Genomic DNA, 22,254 nt, shown 5'->3' with positions numbered 1-22,254 from the left:
TTGGAATGATAAAAATGAAAGAAATGTTTATTTGCATTCCTTATAAAATTGAATAAGAATCAAAATCAGAATGTGACATTCCTCGCTGCAAAAATATTTCTACATTATTACATTGAATAGCCACCAACCATGTAGGGTCAATTAAATTCCAAAAATTCGTGCAGATAAATAAAATTATATCTTAATTTTCCATTCTGAATTTTACTTTTGATTAGTCAGCTCTGGGATTAGTTACAAATGTGGAACGGGCGTCGTATTTAAAAAGATTTTGCCTTGCGTTGGGAAAACCGGACAATTCTAGTATTTGCTTCTTTTTTAACACGTCTTTTAAATAAGAAGTATGGCGTTGTTTGCTTGAAGCATTGTTAACGGATAAAAGGTATTTTTAAGGTTTACAATGCAGAAATGTACAGTCCTTACCAGCAGATAAATGTATAATAAATGATTCAATATTTTTTACTTTTTTATTTATTTATCTGGATGTTTTTTCAACTATTGATGGTATTTATGTCATAGGTCCTTTCGGGTGTATAAAACATATCCATTCCCTAGGCTGTTAATTGTAATCAGATTTACCATAGAACATCCTAACACATCCGTACACCTACCATTACTCGACTTAACACTCTACATCACAGCAACAGGGCAAGTAAACATCAACTCTATAAAAAAAAATCAGCCTGCCGTGACATTTTCGTGAACTATAAGTCGGCACTCTCTACACACGCAAAAATAAGTTATGCTAAAAATGCAACAAACCGCATTCGCAACAGATGCACGAATGAAATTGACAAGATCACCTCCATTGGAAAATTCCATCAAATCCTTCGACTAAATGGATATCCCGCAAACACATTAATACATTTAAAAGAAAACAAACAAACAAAATAACAGACACATGCTTTCTTAAAATACCACATTTTACTGACAGAATAACTACAGCCATACGCAAAGCTATTCGCAAAGAGCAACTAAACATACAACTCGCACACACTGTCCCAACGTTAACACAGCACCTATCTAAAACCCAAAGTACATCTATGAACAAACCATGCTCATTTTATAACTGTCCCATATAAAACACAGTGTTTTACGAACGCACATATGCAATATATCAAATTCAACGTAAAATCTGTAACGATACATGTCACATACATCGGAAGTTCAATAAGACCGTTTCAAATAAGAGTTAAGGAACACATGATCATCAAAACATCATCTGTTTACAAACACGTTTCTGGAAAACATAATCCGGCAAAAACATAACCGTGAAAATTTTAGCAAATTATAGGAATCACGGAAACCTCAGATTAAAAGAATCAATATTGATTGAAAAAAGTAACCCAAAAATTAATAGTAAGACAGAAAAATCTAACATATTTCTAATAAAGAACCAAACATACTAACTACTCTCCTTATACTATCTCGGTGATAATTCATATAGCCGAAAAAAAAAAAAAAAAAAAAAAAAAAGAAAGAAATACTCACCTTAACACAAACATACCTACATAATCCAAACAAGTTAGTGAATGAACAAATAGATATAACTTTTCCCTTAGATTTAACTATATGTAAATAGAATTTAGAATTACTTTCCTACTGATATTAAATCTATAGATATGTAAAAATGAAAATCACCTCCATTAACTGTTTACGTAATTATTTAAGCTTTAAAGCGTCTATAATTTTATAAAAACATTTAAGCAATAACAGCCAGTTATAACCATATTAAACGGAATTTTGAAGTATGTCCCCTTGACCAGAACATCTACAGATGAGTAAAAATAGAATTACTTCCCCTGAATAGATAACGGAATTATTTAAACTGAGGGTTTGGATTAATAATCTATAAAACCCAGTCACTTTACAAGTGTCAGCCTAGAGAATGGATATGTTTCTCCACTGATGATGGGTAATGCACCTGAAAGGACATATCGAATAAATACAGTTGAAAAAAAAAAAAAAACATTCAGGCAAAAAAATTAAAAAAACTTTTTCAATTATTTATTATCCATCCATTTAGGCATCTGCTCATAACGACTGTACATTCCGGCATTGTAAGCATTAAAAATAGCTTTTACGCCTTTCAAATGTTTAACGTGACACTTTTGTAGACATTTATCATTTCGCTCGTATCTTCTGTAACTTGTATGTTCATATCCTGTATTAAAGTTTAATATCTGTGTTTTATTTTTGGCTTACAAATGCATTGCTCTCTAATATTCACGTTAATGATGATCAATGATGCATGAATTTAGATATCATTTATTATTATTATTATTATTATTATTATTTTAATGATTTGGATCGATCCATTCAAATTCTACAAATGTAAACTCTTCCACATAAAATGACTCGTAAAGACTATTGTTCTAACATAAACATAAAAATATTTGCGCATGCGTAGAAGATCAATTTAAGTCGGCTTACGATTGACAAATTGTGATTTCTTTCAATTTTAACACCTGTCACAACGATTTTAAATGACTAAAGGCCCATAAAAAAAAAACAAAAAAAAAAAACACCGGAATAATAAAATGCCCCCGTTTAGACCACCTAGTTTATTTTACATATTTTAATACTATCATTTTTTTAATATTTCAGTTCGGGCCAGAAGAACCAAAAAAGGTCTGTATATGTAAATGTAATAAACTATGATTTCTATAACAAAAGGGGTACATTATACTACGATCCACTGATATTTAAATGTCATGGTGTCAATATTGGTGCTTATAGTATGAGAAATAAAATGACTATATTTTTAAAGTGCAAAATGATTCTGTGTATTCAGATATAAAATAAAAGATCACTGCTTATACTGATGATTCTAATGGCGTCAAAATGATAAATAGGTATTGTAAGATGAATCAGGGGTGGAGACAATACTAGTTGAATTTGTCTGACAAATAAACGAAATGGACACGAGGAAAACGAGTGAAGCAGTTTCTCTTTATAATGCGATCTAAAAAAGTATTTCAGAAAACGTTTCCAGAAACTAACAGATAAAGAAGCACCAATGCGTGCATCACGTAACAGTTATATCAATATTTTATATTTATGTTATGCCATATAATTTCTGAGAGCCCCTTACTTTTCGGGGTCGAAGGTACGCTACGAGGGGCGTGCAATAAGTAATGCCCCTGACCCACTTCCCATAGCAGTAGGGCATCGAAACTTGGCACAGTTATTAGTTTTTCTCTACATAGGAACCACCCAGAGTTATGCATTTCTCATATCGTTTGATGCAGCTCTGGAGACCGTTTTTGTAGAACACCCCAGGTTGGTACTCCAACCACGACATGACTTCAGAAATCAAGGCTGCATCATCTGGGAAACGCTTTCCTTTCTAAAACAACTTCATGGCTGGGAAGAGGAGAAAATCAGAGGGTGCAAGGTCAGGAGAGTAGGAAGGATGGGGAGTATTTCATAACTACACGCCCGTGCTTCTGATCTGGCGACATACGAGTTGTGGACCGGATCGTTGTCCTGGAGGAAGAGGGTACGTTTGCTGATCTGGCCCCGCCTCTTCATTTTCATAGCTTCCCTTAATTTCCTCAAAAGTGAAGCATAATAGGCTCCTGTAATTGTGGTACCCTTTGCCAGGAAATCTGTCATCACTACTCCATCCTGGTCCCAGAAGACTGGGGGCATGACCTTACCAGCGGAGGGCTATACTCTTGCCTTCTTTGGAGGTGGTGAGTCCAATTGCTTCCACTGCATTGACTGGACTTTGGTCTCTGGATCATAGTGATCGACCCTGTTTTCATCCTATATAATCAGTCTTTTGAAAAACTTTGACTCTTCTTCTTGGCACATATCCAAATTCATCCCCAAGCACTCGACGCGTCCTCGCTTCAGGAATGGTGTGAGCAACCTCGGAATCCATCTGACAGACACCTTATGCATATGCAAATAGTCATGAATGATACTTTCATCAAACCTGTACTAATCTTGACATCTTGGGCTATTTGGGGAATATTAATGCGCGGATCTTCCAAAATGGCAGCCTCAACTTTACGGACAGATGCCTCATCAATGGCAGAAGAGGGGCGACCAGGTCTGGCAGCTGTTTCCACAGACTTCCGGCCATATTTGAATTCACGATGCCAGCGTTTTACAAGGTCATATGATGGGGCATTATCACCATAAGTTTCTTTCATTTCATCAAAAGTCTCATGTGGTGTGCGTCCTTTCAAATACAAAAACCGGATCACTGCTCGACATTCAACAGGCTCCATTTCACACCTGACTCAGTTCAAACACCTGTAAAACAGAAACCACAATTACTTCAGAGCTGTAATTTGTCAAATAACCCGTAGAGATATAAATCATTGCACATGCAAAATTTCAGCTAGATCAGACAACTGAAAGTGGGTCAGAGGCATTACTTATTGCACGCCCCTCGTACATTATTTCATGCGGTGTGTTTTATGAAATAATAGCATAGCGTTGCCCATTCCTCTCCAGGTTTCAGAGTTCAATTTAGTACTAGTCAGATGTAACTTTGCTAACGTCGATTTTCTTAGAGAATCTGGTGTGGCAACGTGATTATGACGTAATATATTATATATAATTTCAAAATATTAATTTATTCTTTAAAACTATACAAAAACGAAAGTTAACGCCTTTAGATTGAATATTACGCAATACAAATACTTTAATGATTGAAATAAAAGAACGATTGACTTCATTAATCTGTTTGTGAAAGACTTTAAAACAATATTTCAATAATATGTTAAAACAAGTATTTTTTTTTGATATTTTAGATCAAAGAACATCTGACAGAAAAGGTGTGTATCTTTCATTGCTTAATTTTGATATTTGTATTTCTAATCATATTAATTGTATTTGTTACTCATGAAAATTTATAAGTATTGAACGCTAAAATTATTAAACATTATATAATATTAATGCCGATTTAATCGTATAAATATTTAATCGTATAAATATAAAGATCTTAAATTCGGCACAAAAAATGCATTACATCACGAGAATAATTTTAATAACGTGTGAGGTGGGCTGACTTTGCCGGATCGTACTGATTTCAAAACTTCAAAAAAATGACTTCAGTACCTTCAGCTAGAATCGACACCAATATATTTAACGCTCTCTCCGAGTTCCCTTCCGTTTAAGCTTACCTGGCAGATAGATAAAACTGATTTAAAATTAAACGAATTCTTTGAATAAAATTGCACATGCGCAAAACGAATAGCAAGATGGCGGCAAATTGAAATGAACATTTCAAGTTGTCGATATATTTCTGTACGTGTTATTCATACGTTCAAACAAAGCTATTACTTGTTATTGTTTATGATTACTAATAGAATTTCAGAAATGAAGAATAATTAAACCATATCTTGATTGAAATATAGGATAGTCATTTAATTATTTGCAACATTTTAAAACTTTATTGGAATGATAAAAATGAAAGAAATGTTTATTTGCATTCCTTATAAAATTGAATAAGAATCAAAATCAGAATGTGACATTCCTCGCTGCAAAAATATTTCTACATTATTACATTGAATAGCCACCAACCATGTAGGGTCAATTACATTCTAAAAATTCGTGCAGATAAATAAAATTATATCTTAATTTTCCATTCTGAATTTTACTTTTGATTAGTCAGCTCTGGGATTAGTTACAAATGTGGAACGGGCGTCGTATTTAAAAAGATTTTGCCTTGCGTTGGGAAAACCGGACAATTCTAATATTTGCTTCTTTTTTAACACGTCTTTCAAATAAGAAGTATGGCGTTGTTTGCTTGAAGCATTGTTAACGATAAAAGGTATTTTTATGGTTTACAATGCAGAAATGTACAGTCCTTACCAGCAGATAAATGTATAATAAATGATTCAATATTTTTTACTTATTTATTTATTTATCTGGATGTTTTTTTCAACTATTGATGGTATTTATGTCATAGGTCCTTTCGGGTGTATAAAACATATCCATTCCCTAGGCTGTTAATTGTAATCAGATTTACCATAGAACATCCTAACACATCCGTACACCTATCATTACTCGACTTAACACTCTACATCACAGCCACAGGGCAAGTAAACATCAACTCTATAAAAAAAAATCAGCCTGCCTTGACATTTTCGTGAACTATAAGTCGGCACTCTCTACACACGCAAAAATAAGTTATGCTAAAAATGCAACAAACCGCATTCGCAACAGATGCACGAATGAAATTGACAAGATCACCTCCATTGGAAAATTCCATCAAATCCTTCGACTAAATGGATATCCCGCAAACACATTAATACATTTAAAAGAAAACAAACAAACAAAATAACAGACACATGCTTTCTTAAAATACCACATTTTACTGACAGAATAACTACAGCCATACGCAAAGCTATTCGCAAAGAGCAACTAAACATACAACTCGCACACACTGTCCCAACGTTAACACAGCACCTATCTAAAACCCAAAGTACATCTATGAACAAACCATGCTCATTTTATAACTGTCCCATATAAAACACAGTGTTATACGAACGCACATATGCAATATATCAAATTCAACGTAAAATCTGTAACGATACATATCACATACATCGGAAGTTCAATAAGACCGTTACATATAAGTGTTAAGGAACACATGATCATCAAAACATCATCTGTTTACAAACACGTGTCTGGAAAACATAATCCGGCAAAAACATAACCGTGAAAATTTTAGCAAATTATAGGAATCACGGAAACCTCAGATTAAAAGAATCAATATTGATTGAAAAAAGTAAACCAAAAATTAATAGTAAGACAGAAAAATCTAACATATTTCTAATAAAGAACCAAACAGACTAACTACTCTCCTTATACTATCTCGGTGATAATTCATATAGCCGAAAAAAAAAAAAAGAAAGAAATACCCACTTTAACACAAACATACCTACATAATCCAAACAAGTTAGTGAATGAACAAATAGGTATAATTTTTCCCTTAGATTTAACTATATGTAAATAGAATTTAGAATTACTTTCCTACTGATCTTAAATCTATAGATATGTAAAAATGAAAATCACCTCCATTAACTGTTTACGTAATTATTTAAGCTTTAAAGCGTCTATAATTTTATAAAAACATTTAAGCAATAACAGCCAGTTATAACCATATTAAACGGAATTTTGAAGTATGTCCCCTTGATCAGAACATCTACAGATGAGTAAAAATAGAATTACTTCCCCTGAATAGATAACGGAATTATTTAAACTGAGGGTTTGGATTAATAATCTATAAAACCCAGCCACTTTACAAGAGAATGAATATGTTTCTCCACTGATGATGGGTTATGCACCTGAAAGGACATATGGAATAAATAGTTGAAAAAAAAGCAAGAAAAAAACAAAACATTCAGGCAAATAAATTAAAAAAACTTTTTCAATTATTTATTATCCATCCATTTAGGCATCTACTCATAACGACTGTACATTCCGGCATTGTAAGCATTAAAAATAGCTTTTACGCCTTTCAAATGTTTAATGTGACACTTTTGTAGACATTTATCATTTCGCTCGTATCTTCTGTAACTTGTATGTTCATATCCTGTATTAAAGTTTAATATCTGTGTTTTATTTTTGGCTTACAAATGCATTGCTCTCTAATATTCACGTTAATGATGATCAATGATGCATGAATTTAGATATCATTTTTATTATTATTATTATTATTATTATTATTATTATTATTATTATTATTATTATTATTATTTTAATGATTGTAATCGATCCATTCAAATTCTACAAATGTAAACTCTTCCACATAAAATGACTCGGAAAGACTATTGTTCTAACATAAACATAAAAATATTTGCGCATGCGTAGAAGATCAATTTAAGTCGGCTTACGATTGACAAATTGTGATTTCTTTCAATTTTAACTCCTTGTTAAACCTTTCACAACGATTTTAAATGACTAAAGGCCCATGAACCCCCCCCCCAAAAAAAAAACCGGAATTATAAAATGCCCTCGTTTAGACCACCTAGTTTATTTAACATATTTTAATACTATCATTTTTTTAATATTTCAGTTCGGGCCAGAAGAACTAAAAAAGGTCTGTATATGTAAATGTAATAAACTATGATTTCTATAACAAAAGGGGTACATTATACTACGATCCACTGATATTTAAATGTCATGGTGTCAATATTGGTGCTTATAGTATGAGAAATAAAATGACTATATTTTTAAAGTGCAAAATGATTCTGTGTAGTCAGATATAAAATAAAAGATCACTGTTTATACTGATGATTCTAATGGCGTCAAAATGATAAATAGGTATTGTAAGATGAATCGGGGGGACAATACTAGTTGAATTTGTCTGACAAATAAACGAAATGGACACGAGGAAAACGAGTGAAGCAGTTTCTCTTTATAATACGATCTAAAAAAGTATTTCAGAAAACGTTTCCAGAAACTAACAGATAAAGAAGCACCAATGCGTGCATCACGTAACAGTTATATCAATATTTTATATTTATGTTATGCCATATAATTTCTGAGAGCCCCTTACTTTTCGGGGTCGAAGGTACGCTACGAGGGGCGTGCAATAAGTAATGCCCCTGACCCACTTCCCATAGCAGTAGGGCATCGAAACTTGGCACAGTTATTAGTTTTTCTCTACATAGGAACCACCCAGAGTTATGCATTTCTCATATCGTTTGATGCAGCTCTGGAGACCGTTTTTGTAGAACACCCCAGGTTGGTACTTCAACCACGACATGACTTCAGAAATCAAGGCTGCATCATCTGGGAAACGCTTTCCTTTCTAAAACAACTTCATGGCTGGGAAGAGGAGAAAATCAGAGGGTGCAAGGTCAGGAGAGTAGGAAGGATGGGGAGTATTTCATAACTACACGCCCGTGCTTCTGATCTGGCGACATACGAGTTGTGGACCGGATCGTTGTCCTGGAGGAAGAGGGTACGTTTGCTTATCTGGCCCCGCCTCTTCATTTTCATAGCTTCCCTTAATTTCCTCCAAAGTGAAGCATAATAGGCTCCTGTAATTGTGGTACCCTTTGCCAGGAAATCTGTCATCACTACTCCATCCTGGTCCCAGAAGACTGTGAGCATGACCTTACCAGCGGAGGGCTATACTCTTGCCTTCTTTGGAGGTGGTGAGTCCAATTGCTTCCACTGCATTGACTGGACTTTGGACTCTGGATCATAGTGATCGACCCAGTTTTCATCCTATATAATCAGTCTTTTGAAAAACTTTGACTCTTCTTCTTGGCACATATCCAAATTCATCCCCAAGCACTCGACGCGTCATCGCTTCTGGAATGGTGTGAGCAACCTCGTAATCCATCTGACAGACACCTTATGCATATGCGAATAGTCATGAATGATACTTTCCACAAACCTGTACTAATCTTGACATCTTGGGCTATTTGGGGAATAGTAATGCGCGGATCTTCCAAAATGGCAGCCTCAACTTTACGGACAGATGCCTCATCAATGGCAGAAGAGAGGCGACCAGGTCTGGGAGCTGCTTCCACAGACTTCCGGCCATATTTGAATTCACGATGCCAGCGTTTTACAAGGTCATATGATGGGGCATTATCACCATAAGTTTCTTTCATTTCATCAAAAGTCTCATGTGGTGTGCGTCCTTTCAAATACAAAAACCGGATCACTGCTCGACATTCCACCGGCTCCATTTCACACCTGACTCAGTTCAAACACCTGTAAAACAGAAACCACGATTACTTCAGAGCTGTAATTTGTCAAATAACCCCTAGAGATAGAAATCATTGCACATGCAAAATTTCAGCTAGATCAGACAACTGAAAGTGGGTCAGAGGCATTACTTATTGCACGCCCCTCGTATATTATTTCATGCGGTGTGTTTAATGAAATAATAGCATAGCGTTGCCCATTCCTCTCCAGGTTTCAGAGTTCAATTTATTACTAGTCAGATGTAACTTTGCTAACGTCGATTGTCTTAGAGAATCTGGTGTGGCAACGTGATTATGACGTAATATATTATATATAATTTCAAAATATTAATTTATTCTTTAAAACTATACAAAAACGAAAGTTAATGCCTTTAGATTGAATATTACGAAATACAAATACTTTAATGATTGAAATAAAAGAACGATTGACTTCATTAATCTGTTTTTGAAAGACTTTAAAACAATATTTCAATAATATGTTAAAACAAGTATTTTCTTTGATATTTTAGATCAAAGAACATCTGACAGCAAAGGTGTGTATCTTTCATTGCTTAATTTTGATATTTGTATTTCTAATCATATTAATTGTATTTGTTTCTCATGACAATTTATAAGTATTGAACGCTAAAATTATTAAACATTATATAATATTAATGCCGATTTAATCGTATAAATATTTAATCGTATAAATATAAAGATCTTAAATTCGGCACAAAAAATGCATTACATCACGAGAATAATTTTAATAAGGTATGAGGTGGCCTGACTTTGCTGGATCGTACTGATTTCAAAACTTAAAAAAAATGACTTCAGTACCTTCAGCTAGAATCGACACCAATATATTTAACGCTCTATCCGAGTTCCCTTCCGTTTAAGCTTACCTGGCAGATAGATAAAACTGATTTAAAATTAAACGAATTTTTTGAATAAAATTGCACATGCGCAAAACGAATAGCAAGATGGCGGCAAATTGAAATGAACATTTCAAGTTGTCGATATATTTCTGTACGTGTTATTCATACTTTCAAACAAAGCTATTACTTGTTATAAACCATCATTGGTTTATGATTACTAATATAATTTCAGAAATGAAGAATAATTAAAACATATCTTTATTGAAATATATGATAGTCATTTAATTATTTGCAACATTTTAAAACTTTATTGGAATGATAAAAATGAAAGAAATGTTTTTTTTGCATTCCTTATAAAATTGAATAAGAATCAAAATCAGAATGTGACATTCCTCGCTGCAAAAATATTTCTACATTATTACATTGAATAGCCACCAACCATGTAGGGTCAATTAAATTCTAAGAGTTCGTGCAGATAAATAAAATTATATCTTAATTTTCCATTCTGAATTTTACTTTTGATTAGTCAGCTCTGGGATTAGTTACAAATGTGGAACGGGCGTCGTATTTAAAAAGATTTTGCCTTGCGTTGGGAAAACCGGACATATCTAATATTTGCTTCTTTTTTAACACGTCTTTCAAATAGGAAGTATGGCGTTGTTTGCTTGAAGCATTGTTAACGGATAAAAGGTATTTTTAAGGTTTACAATGCAGAAATGTACAGTCCTTACCAGCAGATAAATGTATAATAAATGATTCAATATTTTTTACTTTTTTATTTATTTATCTGGATGTTTTTTCAACTATTGATGGTATTTATGTCATAGGTCTTTCGGGTGTATAAAACATATCCATTCCCTAGGCTGTTAATTGCAATCAGATTTACCATAGAACATCCTAACACATCCGTACACCTACCATTACTCGACTTAACACTCTACATCACAGCAACAGGACAAGTAAACATCAACTCTATAAAAAAAAATCAGCCTGCCGTGACATTTTCGTGAACTATAAGTCGGCACTCTCTACACACGCAAAAATAAGTTATGCTAAAAATGCAACAGACCACATTCGCAACAGATTCACGAATGAAATTGACAAGATCACCTCCATTGGAAAATTCGATCAAATCCTTCGACTAAATGGATATCCCGCAAACACATTAATACATTTAAAAGAAAACAAACAGACAAAATAACAGACACATGCTTTCTTAAAATACCACATTTTACTGACAGAATAACTACAGCCATACGCAAAGCTATTCGCAAAGAGCAACTAAACATACAACTCGCACACACTGTCCCAACGTTAACACAGCACCTATCTAAAACCCAAAGTACATCTATGAACAAACCATGCTCATTTTATAACTGTCCCATATAAAACACAGTGTTATACGAACGCACATATGCAATATATCAAATTCAACGTAAAATCTGTAACGATACATATCACATACATCGGAAGTTCAATAAGACCGTTACATATAAGTGTTAAGGAACACATGATCATCAAAACATCATCTGTTTACAAACACGTGTCTGGAAAACATAATCCGGCAAAAACATAACCGTGAAAATTTTAGCAAATTATAGGAATCACGGAAACCTCAGATTAAAAGAATCAATATTGATTTAAAAAAGTAAACCAAAAATTAATAGTAAGACAGAAAAATCTAACATATTTCTAATAAAGAACCAAACAGACTAACTACTCTCCTTATACTATCTCGGTGATAATTCATATAGCCGAAAAAAAAAAAAAAAGAAAGAAATACCCACTTTAACACAAACATACCTACATAATCCAAACAAGTTAGTGAATGAACAAATAGGTATAATTTTTCCCTTAGATTTAACTATATGTAAATAGAATTTAGAATTACTTTCCTACTGATCTTAAATCTATAGATATGTAAAAATAAAAATCACCTCCATTAACTGTTTACGTAATTATTTAAGCTTTAAAGCGTCTATAATTTTATAAAAACATTTAAGCAATAACAGCCAGTTATAACCATATTAAACGGAATTTTGAATTATGTCCCCTTGATCAGAACATCTACAGATGAGTAAAAATAGAATTACTTCCCCTGAATAGATAACGGAATTATTTAAACTTTGAGAGTTTGGATTAATAATCTATAAAACCCAGCCACTTTACAAGTGTCAGCCTAGAGAATGGATATGTTTCTCCACTGATGATGGGTTATGCACCTGAAAGGACATATGGAATAAATAGTTGAAAAAAAAGCAAGAAAAAAACAAAACATTCAGGCAAATAAATTAAAAAAACTTTTTCAATTATTTATTATCCATCCATTTAGGCATCTACTCATAACGACTGTACATTCCGGCATTGTAAGCATTAAAAATAGCTTTTACGCCTTTCAAATGTTTAATGTGACACTTTTGTAGACATTTATCATTTCGCTCGTATCTTCTGTAACTTGTATGTTCATATCCTGTATTAAAGTTTAATATCTGTGTTTTATTTTTGGCTTACAAATGCATTGCTCTCTAATATTCACGTTAATGATGATCAATGATGCATGAATTTAGATATCATTTTTATTATTATTATTATTATTATTATTATTATTATTATTATTATTATTATTATTATTATTATTATTATTATTTTAATGATTTGAATCGATCCATTCAAATTCTATAAATGTAAACTCTTCCACATAAAATGACTCGGAAAGACTATTGTTCTAACATAAACATAAAAATATTTGCGCATGCGTAGAAGATCAATTTAAGTCGGCTTACGATTGACAAATTGTGATTTCTTTCAATTTTAACTCCTTGTTTAACCTTTCACAACGATTTTAAATGACTAAAGGCCCATAAAAAAAAAAAACAAAAAACAACAAAAAACAACAACAACAACAACAACAACAACAACAAAAAAAAAAAAAAACGGAATAATAAAATGCCCCCGTTTAGACCACCTAGTTTATTTAACATATTTTAATACTATCATTTTTTTAATATTTCAGTTCGGGCCAGAAGAACTAAAAAAGATCTGTATATGTAAATGTAATAAACTATGATTTCTATAACAAAAGGGGTACATTATACTACGATCCACTGATATTTAAATGTCATGGTGTCAATATTGGTGCTTATAGTATGAGAAATAAAATGACTATATTTTTAAAGTGCAAAATGATTCTGTGTAGTCAGATATAAAATAAAAGATCACTGTTTATACTGATGATTCTAATGGCGTCAAAATGATAAATAGGTATTGTAAGATGAATCGGGGGGGACGATACTAGTTGAATTTGTCTGACAAATAAACGAAATGGACACGAGGAAAACGAGTGAAGCAGTTTCTCTTTATAATACAATCTAAAAAAGTATTTCAGAAAACGTTTCCAGAAACTAACAGATAAAGAAGCACCAATGCGTGCATCACGTAACAGTTATATCAATATTTTATATTTATGTTATGCCATATAATTTCGTAGAGCCCCTTACTTTTCGGGGTCGAAGGTACGCTATGAGGGGCGTGCAATAAGTAATGCCCCTGACCCACTTCCCATAGCAGTAGGGCATCGAAACTTGGCACAGTTATTAGATTTTCTCTACATAGGAACCACCCAGAGTTATGCATTTCTCCTATCGTTTGATGCAGCTCTAGAGACCGTTTTTGTAGAACACCCCAGGTTGGTACTCCAACCACAACGTGACTTCAGAAATGAAGGGTGCATCATCTGGGAAACGCTTTCCTTTCTAAAACAACTTCATGGCTGGGAAGAGGAGAAAATCAGAGGGTGCAAGGTCAGGAGAGTAGGAAGGATGGTGAGTATTTCATAACTTCACGCCCGTGCTTCTGATCTGGCGACATACGAGTTGTGGACCGGATCGTTGTCCTGGAAGAAGAGGGTACGTTTGCTGATCTGGCCCCGCCTCTTCATTTTGATAGCTTCCCTTAATTTCCTCAAAAGTGAAGCATAATAGGCTCCTGTAATTGTGGTACCCTTTGCCAGGAAATCTGTCATCACTACTCTATCCTGGTCCCAGAAGACTGTGAGCATGACCTTACCAGCGGAGGGCTACACCCTTGCCTTCTTTGGAGGTGGTGAGTCCAATTTCTTCTACTCCATTGACTGGACTTTGGTCTCTGGATCATAGTGATCGACCCAGTTTTCATCCTGTAAAATTAGTCTTTTGAAAAACTGTGACTCATCTTCTTGGCACATATCCAAATTCATCCCCAAGCACTCGACGCGTCCTCGCTTCTGGAATGGTGTGAGCAACCCCGGAATCCATCTGACAGACACCTTATGCATATGCAAATAGTCATGAATGATACTTTCCACAAACCTGTACTAATCTTGACATCTTGGGCTATTTGGCGAATAGTAATGAGCGGATCTTCCAAAATGGCAGCCTCAACTTTACAGACAGATCCCTCATCAATGGCAGAAGAGGGGCGACCAGGTCTGGGAGCTGCTTCCACAGACTTCCGGCCATATTTGAATTCACGATGCCAGCGTTTTACAAGGTCATATGATGGGGCATTATCACCATAAGTTTCTTTCATTTCATCAAAAGTCTCCTGTGGTGTGCGTCCTTTCAAATACAAAAAACCGGATCTGCTCGACATTCAACAGGCTCCATTTCACACCTGACTCAGTTCAAACACCTGTAAAACAGAAACCACAATTACTTAAGAGCTGTAATTTTTCAAATAACCCGTAGAGATATAAATCATTGCACATGCAAAATTTCAGCTAGATCAGACAACTGAAAGTGGGTCAGGGGTATTACTTATTGCACGCCCCTCGTACATTATTTCATGCGGTGTGTTTTATGAAATAATAGCATAGCATTGCCCATTCCTCTCCAGGTTTCAGAGTTCAATTTAGTACTAGTCAGATGTAACTTTGCTAACGTCGATTGTCTTAGAGAATCTGGTGTGGCAACGTGATTATGACGTAATATATTATATATAATTTCAAAATATTAATTTATTCTTTAAAACTATACAAAAACGAAAATTAACGCCTTTAGATTGAATATTACGAAATACAAATACTTTAATGATTGAAATAAAAGAACGATTGACTTCATTAATCTGTTTTTGAAAGACTTTAAAACAATATTTCAATAATATGTTAAAACAAGTATTTTTTTTTGATATTTTAGATCATAGAACATCTGGCAGCAAAGGTGTGTATCTTTCATTGCTTAATTTTGATATTTGTATTTCTAATCATATTAATTGTATTTGTTACTCATGAAAATTTATAAGTATTGAACGCTAAAATTATTAAAACTTATATAATATTAATGCCGATAAGAAATTTTGATAACAATCTTTATTTAATCGTATGAATATAAAGATCTAAAATTCGGCACAAAAAATGCATTACATCACGAGAATAATTTTAATAACGTGTGAGGTGGCCCGACTTTGCCGGTCGTACTGATTTCAAAACTTCAAAAAAAATGACTTCAGTACCTTCAGCTAGAATCGACACCAATATATTTAACGCTATATCCGAGTTCCCTCCCGTTTACGCTTACCTGGAAGATAGTTAAAAATGATTTAAAATTAAATGAATTCTTTGAATAAAATTGCACATGCGCAAAACGAATAGCAAGATGGCGGCAAATTGAGATGAACATTTCAAGTTGTCGATATATTTCTGTACGTGTTATTCATACGTTCAAACAAAGCTATTACTTGTTATAAACCATCATTGGTTAATGATTACTAATAGAATTTCAGAAATGAAGAATAATTAAAACATCTCTTTATTGAAATATAGGATAGTCATTTAATTATTTGCAACATTTTAAAACTTTATTGGAATGATAAAAATGAAAGAAATGTTTATTTGCATTCCTTATAAAATTGAATAAGAATCAAAATCAGAATGTGACATTCCTCGCTGCAAAAATATTTCTACATTATTACATTGAATAGCCACCAACCATGTAGGGTCAATTAAATTCTAAAAATTCGTGCAGATAAATAAAATTATATCTTAATTTTCCATTCTGAATTTTACTTTTGATTTGTCAGCTCTGGGATTAGTTACAAATGTGGAACGGGCGTCGTATTTAAAAAGATTTTGCCTTGCGTTGGGAAAACCGGACAATTCTAATATTTGCTTCTTTTTTAACACGTCTTTCAAATAAGAAGTATGGCGTTGTTTGCTTGAAGCATTGTTAACGGATAAAAGGTATTTTTAAGATTTACAATGCAGAAATGTACAGTCCTTACCAGCAGATAAATGTATAATAAATGATTCAATATTTTTTACTTTTTTATTTATTTATCTGGATGTTGTTTCAACTATTGATGGTATTTATGTCATAGGTCCTTTCGGGTGTATAAAACATATCCATTCCCTAGGCTGTTAATTGTAATCAGATTTACCATAGAACATCCTAACACATCCGTACACCTACCATTACTCGACTTAACACTCTATATCACAGCCACAGGGCAAGTAAACATCAACTCTATAAAAAAAAATCAGCCTGCCTTGACATTTTCGTGAACTATAAGTCGGCACTCTCTACACACGCAAAAATAAGTTATGCTAAAAATGCAACAAACCGCATTCGCAACAGATGCACGAATGAAATTGACAAGATCACCTCCATTGGAAAATTCGATCAAATCCTTCGACTAAATGGATATCCCGCAAACACATTAATACATTTAAAAGAAAACAAACACACAAAATAACAGACACATGCTTTCTTAAAATACCACATTTTTCTGACAGAATAACTACAGCCACACGCAAAGCTATTCGCAAAGAGCAACTAAACATACAACTCGCACACACTGTCCCAACGTTAACACAGCACCTATCTTAAACCCAAAGTACATCTATGAACAAACCATGCTCATTTTATAACTGTCCCATATAAAACACAGTGTTATACGAACGCACATATGCAGTGTATCAAATTCAACGTAAAATCTGTAACGATACATATCACATACATCGGAAGTTCAATAAGACCGTTACATATAAGTGTTAAGGAACACATGATCATCAAAACATCATCTGTTTACAAACACGTGTCTGGAAAACATAATCCGGCAAAAACATAACCGTGAAAATTTTAGCAAATTATAGGAATCATGGAAACCTCAGATTAAAAGAATCAATATTGATTGAAAAAAGTAAACCAAAAATTAATAGTAAGACAGAAAAATCTAACATATTTCTAATAAAGAACCAAACAGACTAACTACTCTCCTTATACTATCTCGGTGATAATTCATATAGCCGAAAAAAAAAAAAAAAAGAAAGAAATACCCACCTTAACACAAACATACCTACATAATCACAACAAGTTAGTGAATGAATAAATAGGTATAAGTTTTCCCTTAGATTTAACTATATGTAAATAGAATTTAGAATTACTTTCCTACTGATCTTAAATCTATAGATATGTAAAAATGAAAATCACCTCCATTAACTGTTTACGTAATTATTTAAGCTTTAAAGTGTCTATAATTTTATAAAAACATTTAAGCAATAACAGCCAGTTATAACCATATTAAACGGAATTTTGAAGTATGTCCCCTTGATCAGAACATCTACAGATGAGTAAAAATAGAATTACTTCCCCTGAATAGATAACGGAATTATTTAAACTTTGAGAGTTTGGATTAATAATCTATAAAACCCAGCCACTTTACAAGTGTCAGCCTAGAGAATGGATATGTTTCTCCACTGATGATGGGTAATGCACCTGAAAGGACATATCGAATAAATAGTTGAAAAAAAAACCCACCAAAAAACAAAACATTCAGGCAAATAAATTAAAAAAACTTTTTCAATTATTTATTATCCATCCATTTAGGCATCTGCTCATAACGACTGTACATTCCGGCATTGTAAGCATTAAAAATAGCTTTTACGCCTTTCAAATGTTTAATGTGACACTTTTGTAGACATTTATCATTTCGCTCGTATCTTCTGTAACTTGTATGTTCATATCCTGTATTAAAGTTTAATATCTGTGTTTTATTTTTGGCTTACAAATGCATTGCTCTCTAATATTCACGTTAATGATGATCAATGATGCATGAATTTAGATATCATTTTTATTATTATTATTATTATTATTATTATTATTATTATTATTAATGTTATTATTATTATTATTTTAAGGATTTGGATCGATCCATTCAAATTCTACAAATGTAAACTCTTCCACATAAAATGACTCGGAAAGACTATTGTTCTAACATAAACATAAAAATATTTGCGCATGCGTAGAAGATCAATTTAAGTCGGCTTACGATTGACAAATTGTGATTTCTTTCAATTTTATCTCCTTGTTAAACCTTTCACAACGATTTTAAATGACTAAAGGCCCATAAAAAAAAAATAAAATAAAAAACGGAATAATAAAATGCCCCCGTTTGGACCACCTAGTTTATTTAACATATTTTAATACTATCATTTTTTTTAATATTTCAGTTCGGGCCAGAAGAACTAAAAAAGGTCTGTATATGTAAATGTAATAAACTATGATTTCTATAACAAAAGGGGTACATTATACTACGATCCACTGATATTTAAATGTCATGGTGTCAATATTGGTGCTTATAGTATGAGAAATAAAATGACTATATTTTTAAAGTGCAAAATGATTCTGTGTAGTCAGATATAAAATAAAAGATCACTGTTTATACTGATGATTCTAATGGCGTCAAAATGATAAATAGGTATTGTAAGATAAATCAGGGGGAGACAATACTAGTTGAATTTGTCTGACAAATAAACGAAATGGACACGAGGAAAACGAGTGAAGCAGTTTCTCTTTAAATTACGATCTAAAAAAGTATTTCAGAAAACGTTTCCAGAAACTAACAGATAAAGAAGCACCAATGCGTGCATCACGTAACAGTTATATCAATATTTTATATTTATTTTATGCCATATAATTTCTGAGAGCCCCTTACTTTTCGGGGTCGAAGGTACGCTATGAGGGGCGTACAATAAGTAATGCCCCTGACTCACTTCCCATAGCAGTAGGGCATAGAAACTTGGCACAGTTATTAGTTTTTCTCTACATAGGAACCACCCAGAGTTATGCATTTCTCCTATCGTTTGATGCAGCTCTAGAGACCGTTTTTGTAGAACACCCCAGGTTGGTACTCCAACCACGACGTGACTTCAGAAATCAAGGTTGCATCGTCTGGGAAACGCTTTCCTTTCTAAAACAACTTCATGGCTGGGAAGAGGAGAAAATCAGAGGGTGCAAGGTCAGGAGAGTAGGAAGGATGGGGAGTATTTCATAACTACACGCCCGTGCTTCTGATCTGGCGACATACGAGTTGTGGACCGGATCGTTGTCCTGGAGGAAGAGGGTACGTTTTCTTATCTGGCCCCGCCTCTTCATTTTCATAGCTTCTCTTAATTTCCTCAAAAGTGAAGCATAATAGGCTCCTGTAATTGTGGTACCCTTTGCCAGGAAATCTGTCATCACTACTCCATCCTGGTCCCAGAAGACTGTGAGCATGACCTTACCAGCGGAGGGCTACACTCTTGCCTTCTTTGGAGGTGGTGAGTCCAATTGCTTCCACTGCATTGACTGGACTTTGGTCTCTGGGTCATAGTGATCGACCCAGTTTTCATCCTGTATAATTAGTCTTTTGAAAAACTTTGACTCATCTTCTTGCCACATATCACAATTCATCCCCAAGCACTCGACGCGTCCTCGCTTCTTGAATGGTGTGAGCAACCTCGGAATCCATCTGACAGACACCTTATGCATATGCAAATAGTCATGAATGATACTTTCCACAAACCTGTACTAATCTTGACATCTTGGGCTATTTGGCGAATAGTCATGCGCGGATCTTCCAAAATGGCAGCCTCAACTTTACGGACAGATGCCTCATCAATGGCAGAAGAGGGGCGACCAGGTCTGGGAGCTGCTTCCACAGACTTCCGGCCATATTTGAATTCACGATGCCAGCGTTTTACAAGGTCATATGATGGGGCATTATCACCATAAGTTTCTTTCATTTCATCAAAAGTCTCCTGTGGTGTGCGTTCTTTCAAATACAAAAACCGAATCACTGCTCGACATTCAACAGGCTCCATTTCACACCTAACTCAGTTCAAACACCTGTAAAACAGAAACCACAATTACTTCAGAGCTGTAATTTGTCAAATAACCCGTAGAGATATAAATCATTGCACATGCAAAATTTCAGCTAGATCAGACAACTGAAAGTGGGTCAGGGGCATTACTTATTGCACGCCCCTCGTACATTATTTCATGCGGTGTGTTTTATGAAATAATAGCATAGCGTTGCACATTCCTCTCCAGGTTTCAGAGTTCAATTTAGTACTAGTCAGATGTAACTTTGCTAACGTCGATTGTCTTAGAGAATCTGGTGTGGCAACGTGATTATGACGTAATATATTATATATAATTTCAAAATATTAATTTATTCTTTAAAACTATACAAAAACGAAAGTTAACGCCTTTAGATTGAATATTACGAAATACAAATACTTTAATGATTGAAATAAAAGAACGATTGACTTCATTAATCTGTTTGTGAAAGACTTTAAAACAATATTTCAATAATATGTTAAAACAAGTATTTTCTTTGATATTTTAGATCAAAGAACATCTGACAGAAAAGGTGTGTATATTTCATTGCTTAATTTTGATATTTGTATTTCTAATCATATTAATTGTATTTGTTACTCATGACACTTTATAAGTATTGAACGCTAAAATTATTAAACCTTATATAATATTAATGCCGATTAGAAATTTTGATAAAAATCTTTATTTAATCGTATAAATATAAAGATCTAAAATTCGGCACAAAAAATGCATTACATCACGAGAATAATTTTAATAACATGTGAGGTGGCCCGACTTTGCCGTTCGTACTGATTTCAAAACTTCAAAAAAATGACTTCAGTACCTTCGGATCGACACCAATATATTTAACGCTCTATCCGAGTTCCCTTCCGTTTAAGCTTACCTGGCAGATAGATAAAACTGATTTAAAATTAAACGAATTCTTTGAATAAAATTGCACATGCGCAAAACGAATAGCAAGATGGCGGCAAATTGAGATGAACATTTCAAGTTGTCGATATATTTCTGTACGTGTTATTCATACGTTCAAACAAAGCTATTACTTGTTATAAACCATCATTGGTTTATGATTACTAATAGAATTTCATAAATGAAGAATAATTAAAACATCTCTTTATTGAAATATAGGATAGTCATTTAATTATTTGCAACATTTTAAAACTTTATTGGAATGATAAAAATGAAAGAAATGTTTATTTGCATTCCTTATAAAATTGAATAAGAATCAAAATCAGAATGTGACATTCCTCGCTGCAAAAATATTTCTACATTATTACATTGAATAGCCACCAACCATGTAGGGTCAATTAAATTCTAAAAATTCGTGCAGATAAATAAAATTATATCTTAATTTTCCATTCTGAATTTTACTTTTGATTAGTCAGCTCTGGGATTAGTTACAAATGTGGAACGGGCGTCGTATTTAAAAAGATTTTGCCTTGCGTTGGGAAAACCGGACAATTCTAATATTTGCTTCTTTTTTAACACGTCTTTCAAATAAGAAGTATGGCGTTGTTTGCTTGAACGGATAAAAGGTATTTTTAAGGTTTACAATGCAGAAATGTACAGTCCTTACCAGCA

General features: G+C 33.5%; 1 protein-coding gene across 11 annotated transcripts in view; it reads left to right on the top strand.

The window, feature by feature from the left end:
• LOC145292153 (uncharacterized) overlaps positions 1 to 22,254 on the top strand; it is a 95,893-nt gene that overhangs the window by 24,917 nt on the left and 48,722 nt on the right. For 3 of the 11 annotated variants that reach the window (XM_080138283.1, XM_080138285.1, XM_080138290.1), the window contains exons 8-12: positions 2,605 to 2,628; positions 4,767 to 4,790; positions 8,039 to 8,062; positions 10,196 to 10,219; positions 15,712 to 15,735. In XM_080138283.1, coding sequence (XP_079994409.1) covers positions 2,605 to 2,628; positions 4,767 to 4,790; positions 8,039 to 8,062; positions 10,196 to 10,219; positions 15,712 to 15,735 — 120 coding nt within the window. Of the gene's footprint in view, positions 1 to 2,604; positions 2,629 to 4,766; positions 4,791 to 8,038; positions 8,063 to 10,195; positions 10,220 to 15,711; positions 15,736 to 19,022; positions 19,047 to 21,181; positions 21,206 to 22,254 lie in introns of all 11 variants that reach the window. The other 8 variants (XM_080138282.1, XM_080138293.1, XM_080138284.1 and 5 more) reach the window with 7 other exon arrangements.

Source organism: Euprymna scolopes, chromosome 13, assembly GCF_053919585.1.
Source record: "Euprymna scolopes isolate OS-2025 chromosome 13, ASM5391958v1, whole genome shotgun sequence".
Taxonomy (NCBI): Eukaryota; Metazoa; Mollusca; class Cephalopoda; order Sepiida; family Sepiolidae; genus Euprymna; species Euprymna scolopes.
Note: the sequence above shows the minus strand (reverse complement) of the source record. Positions and strands in the feature narration are given on the sequence as shown.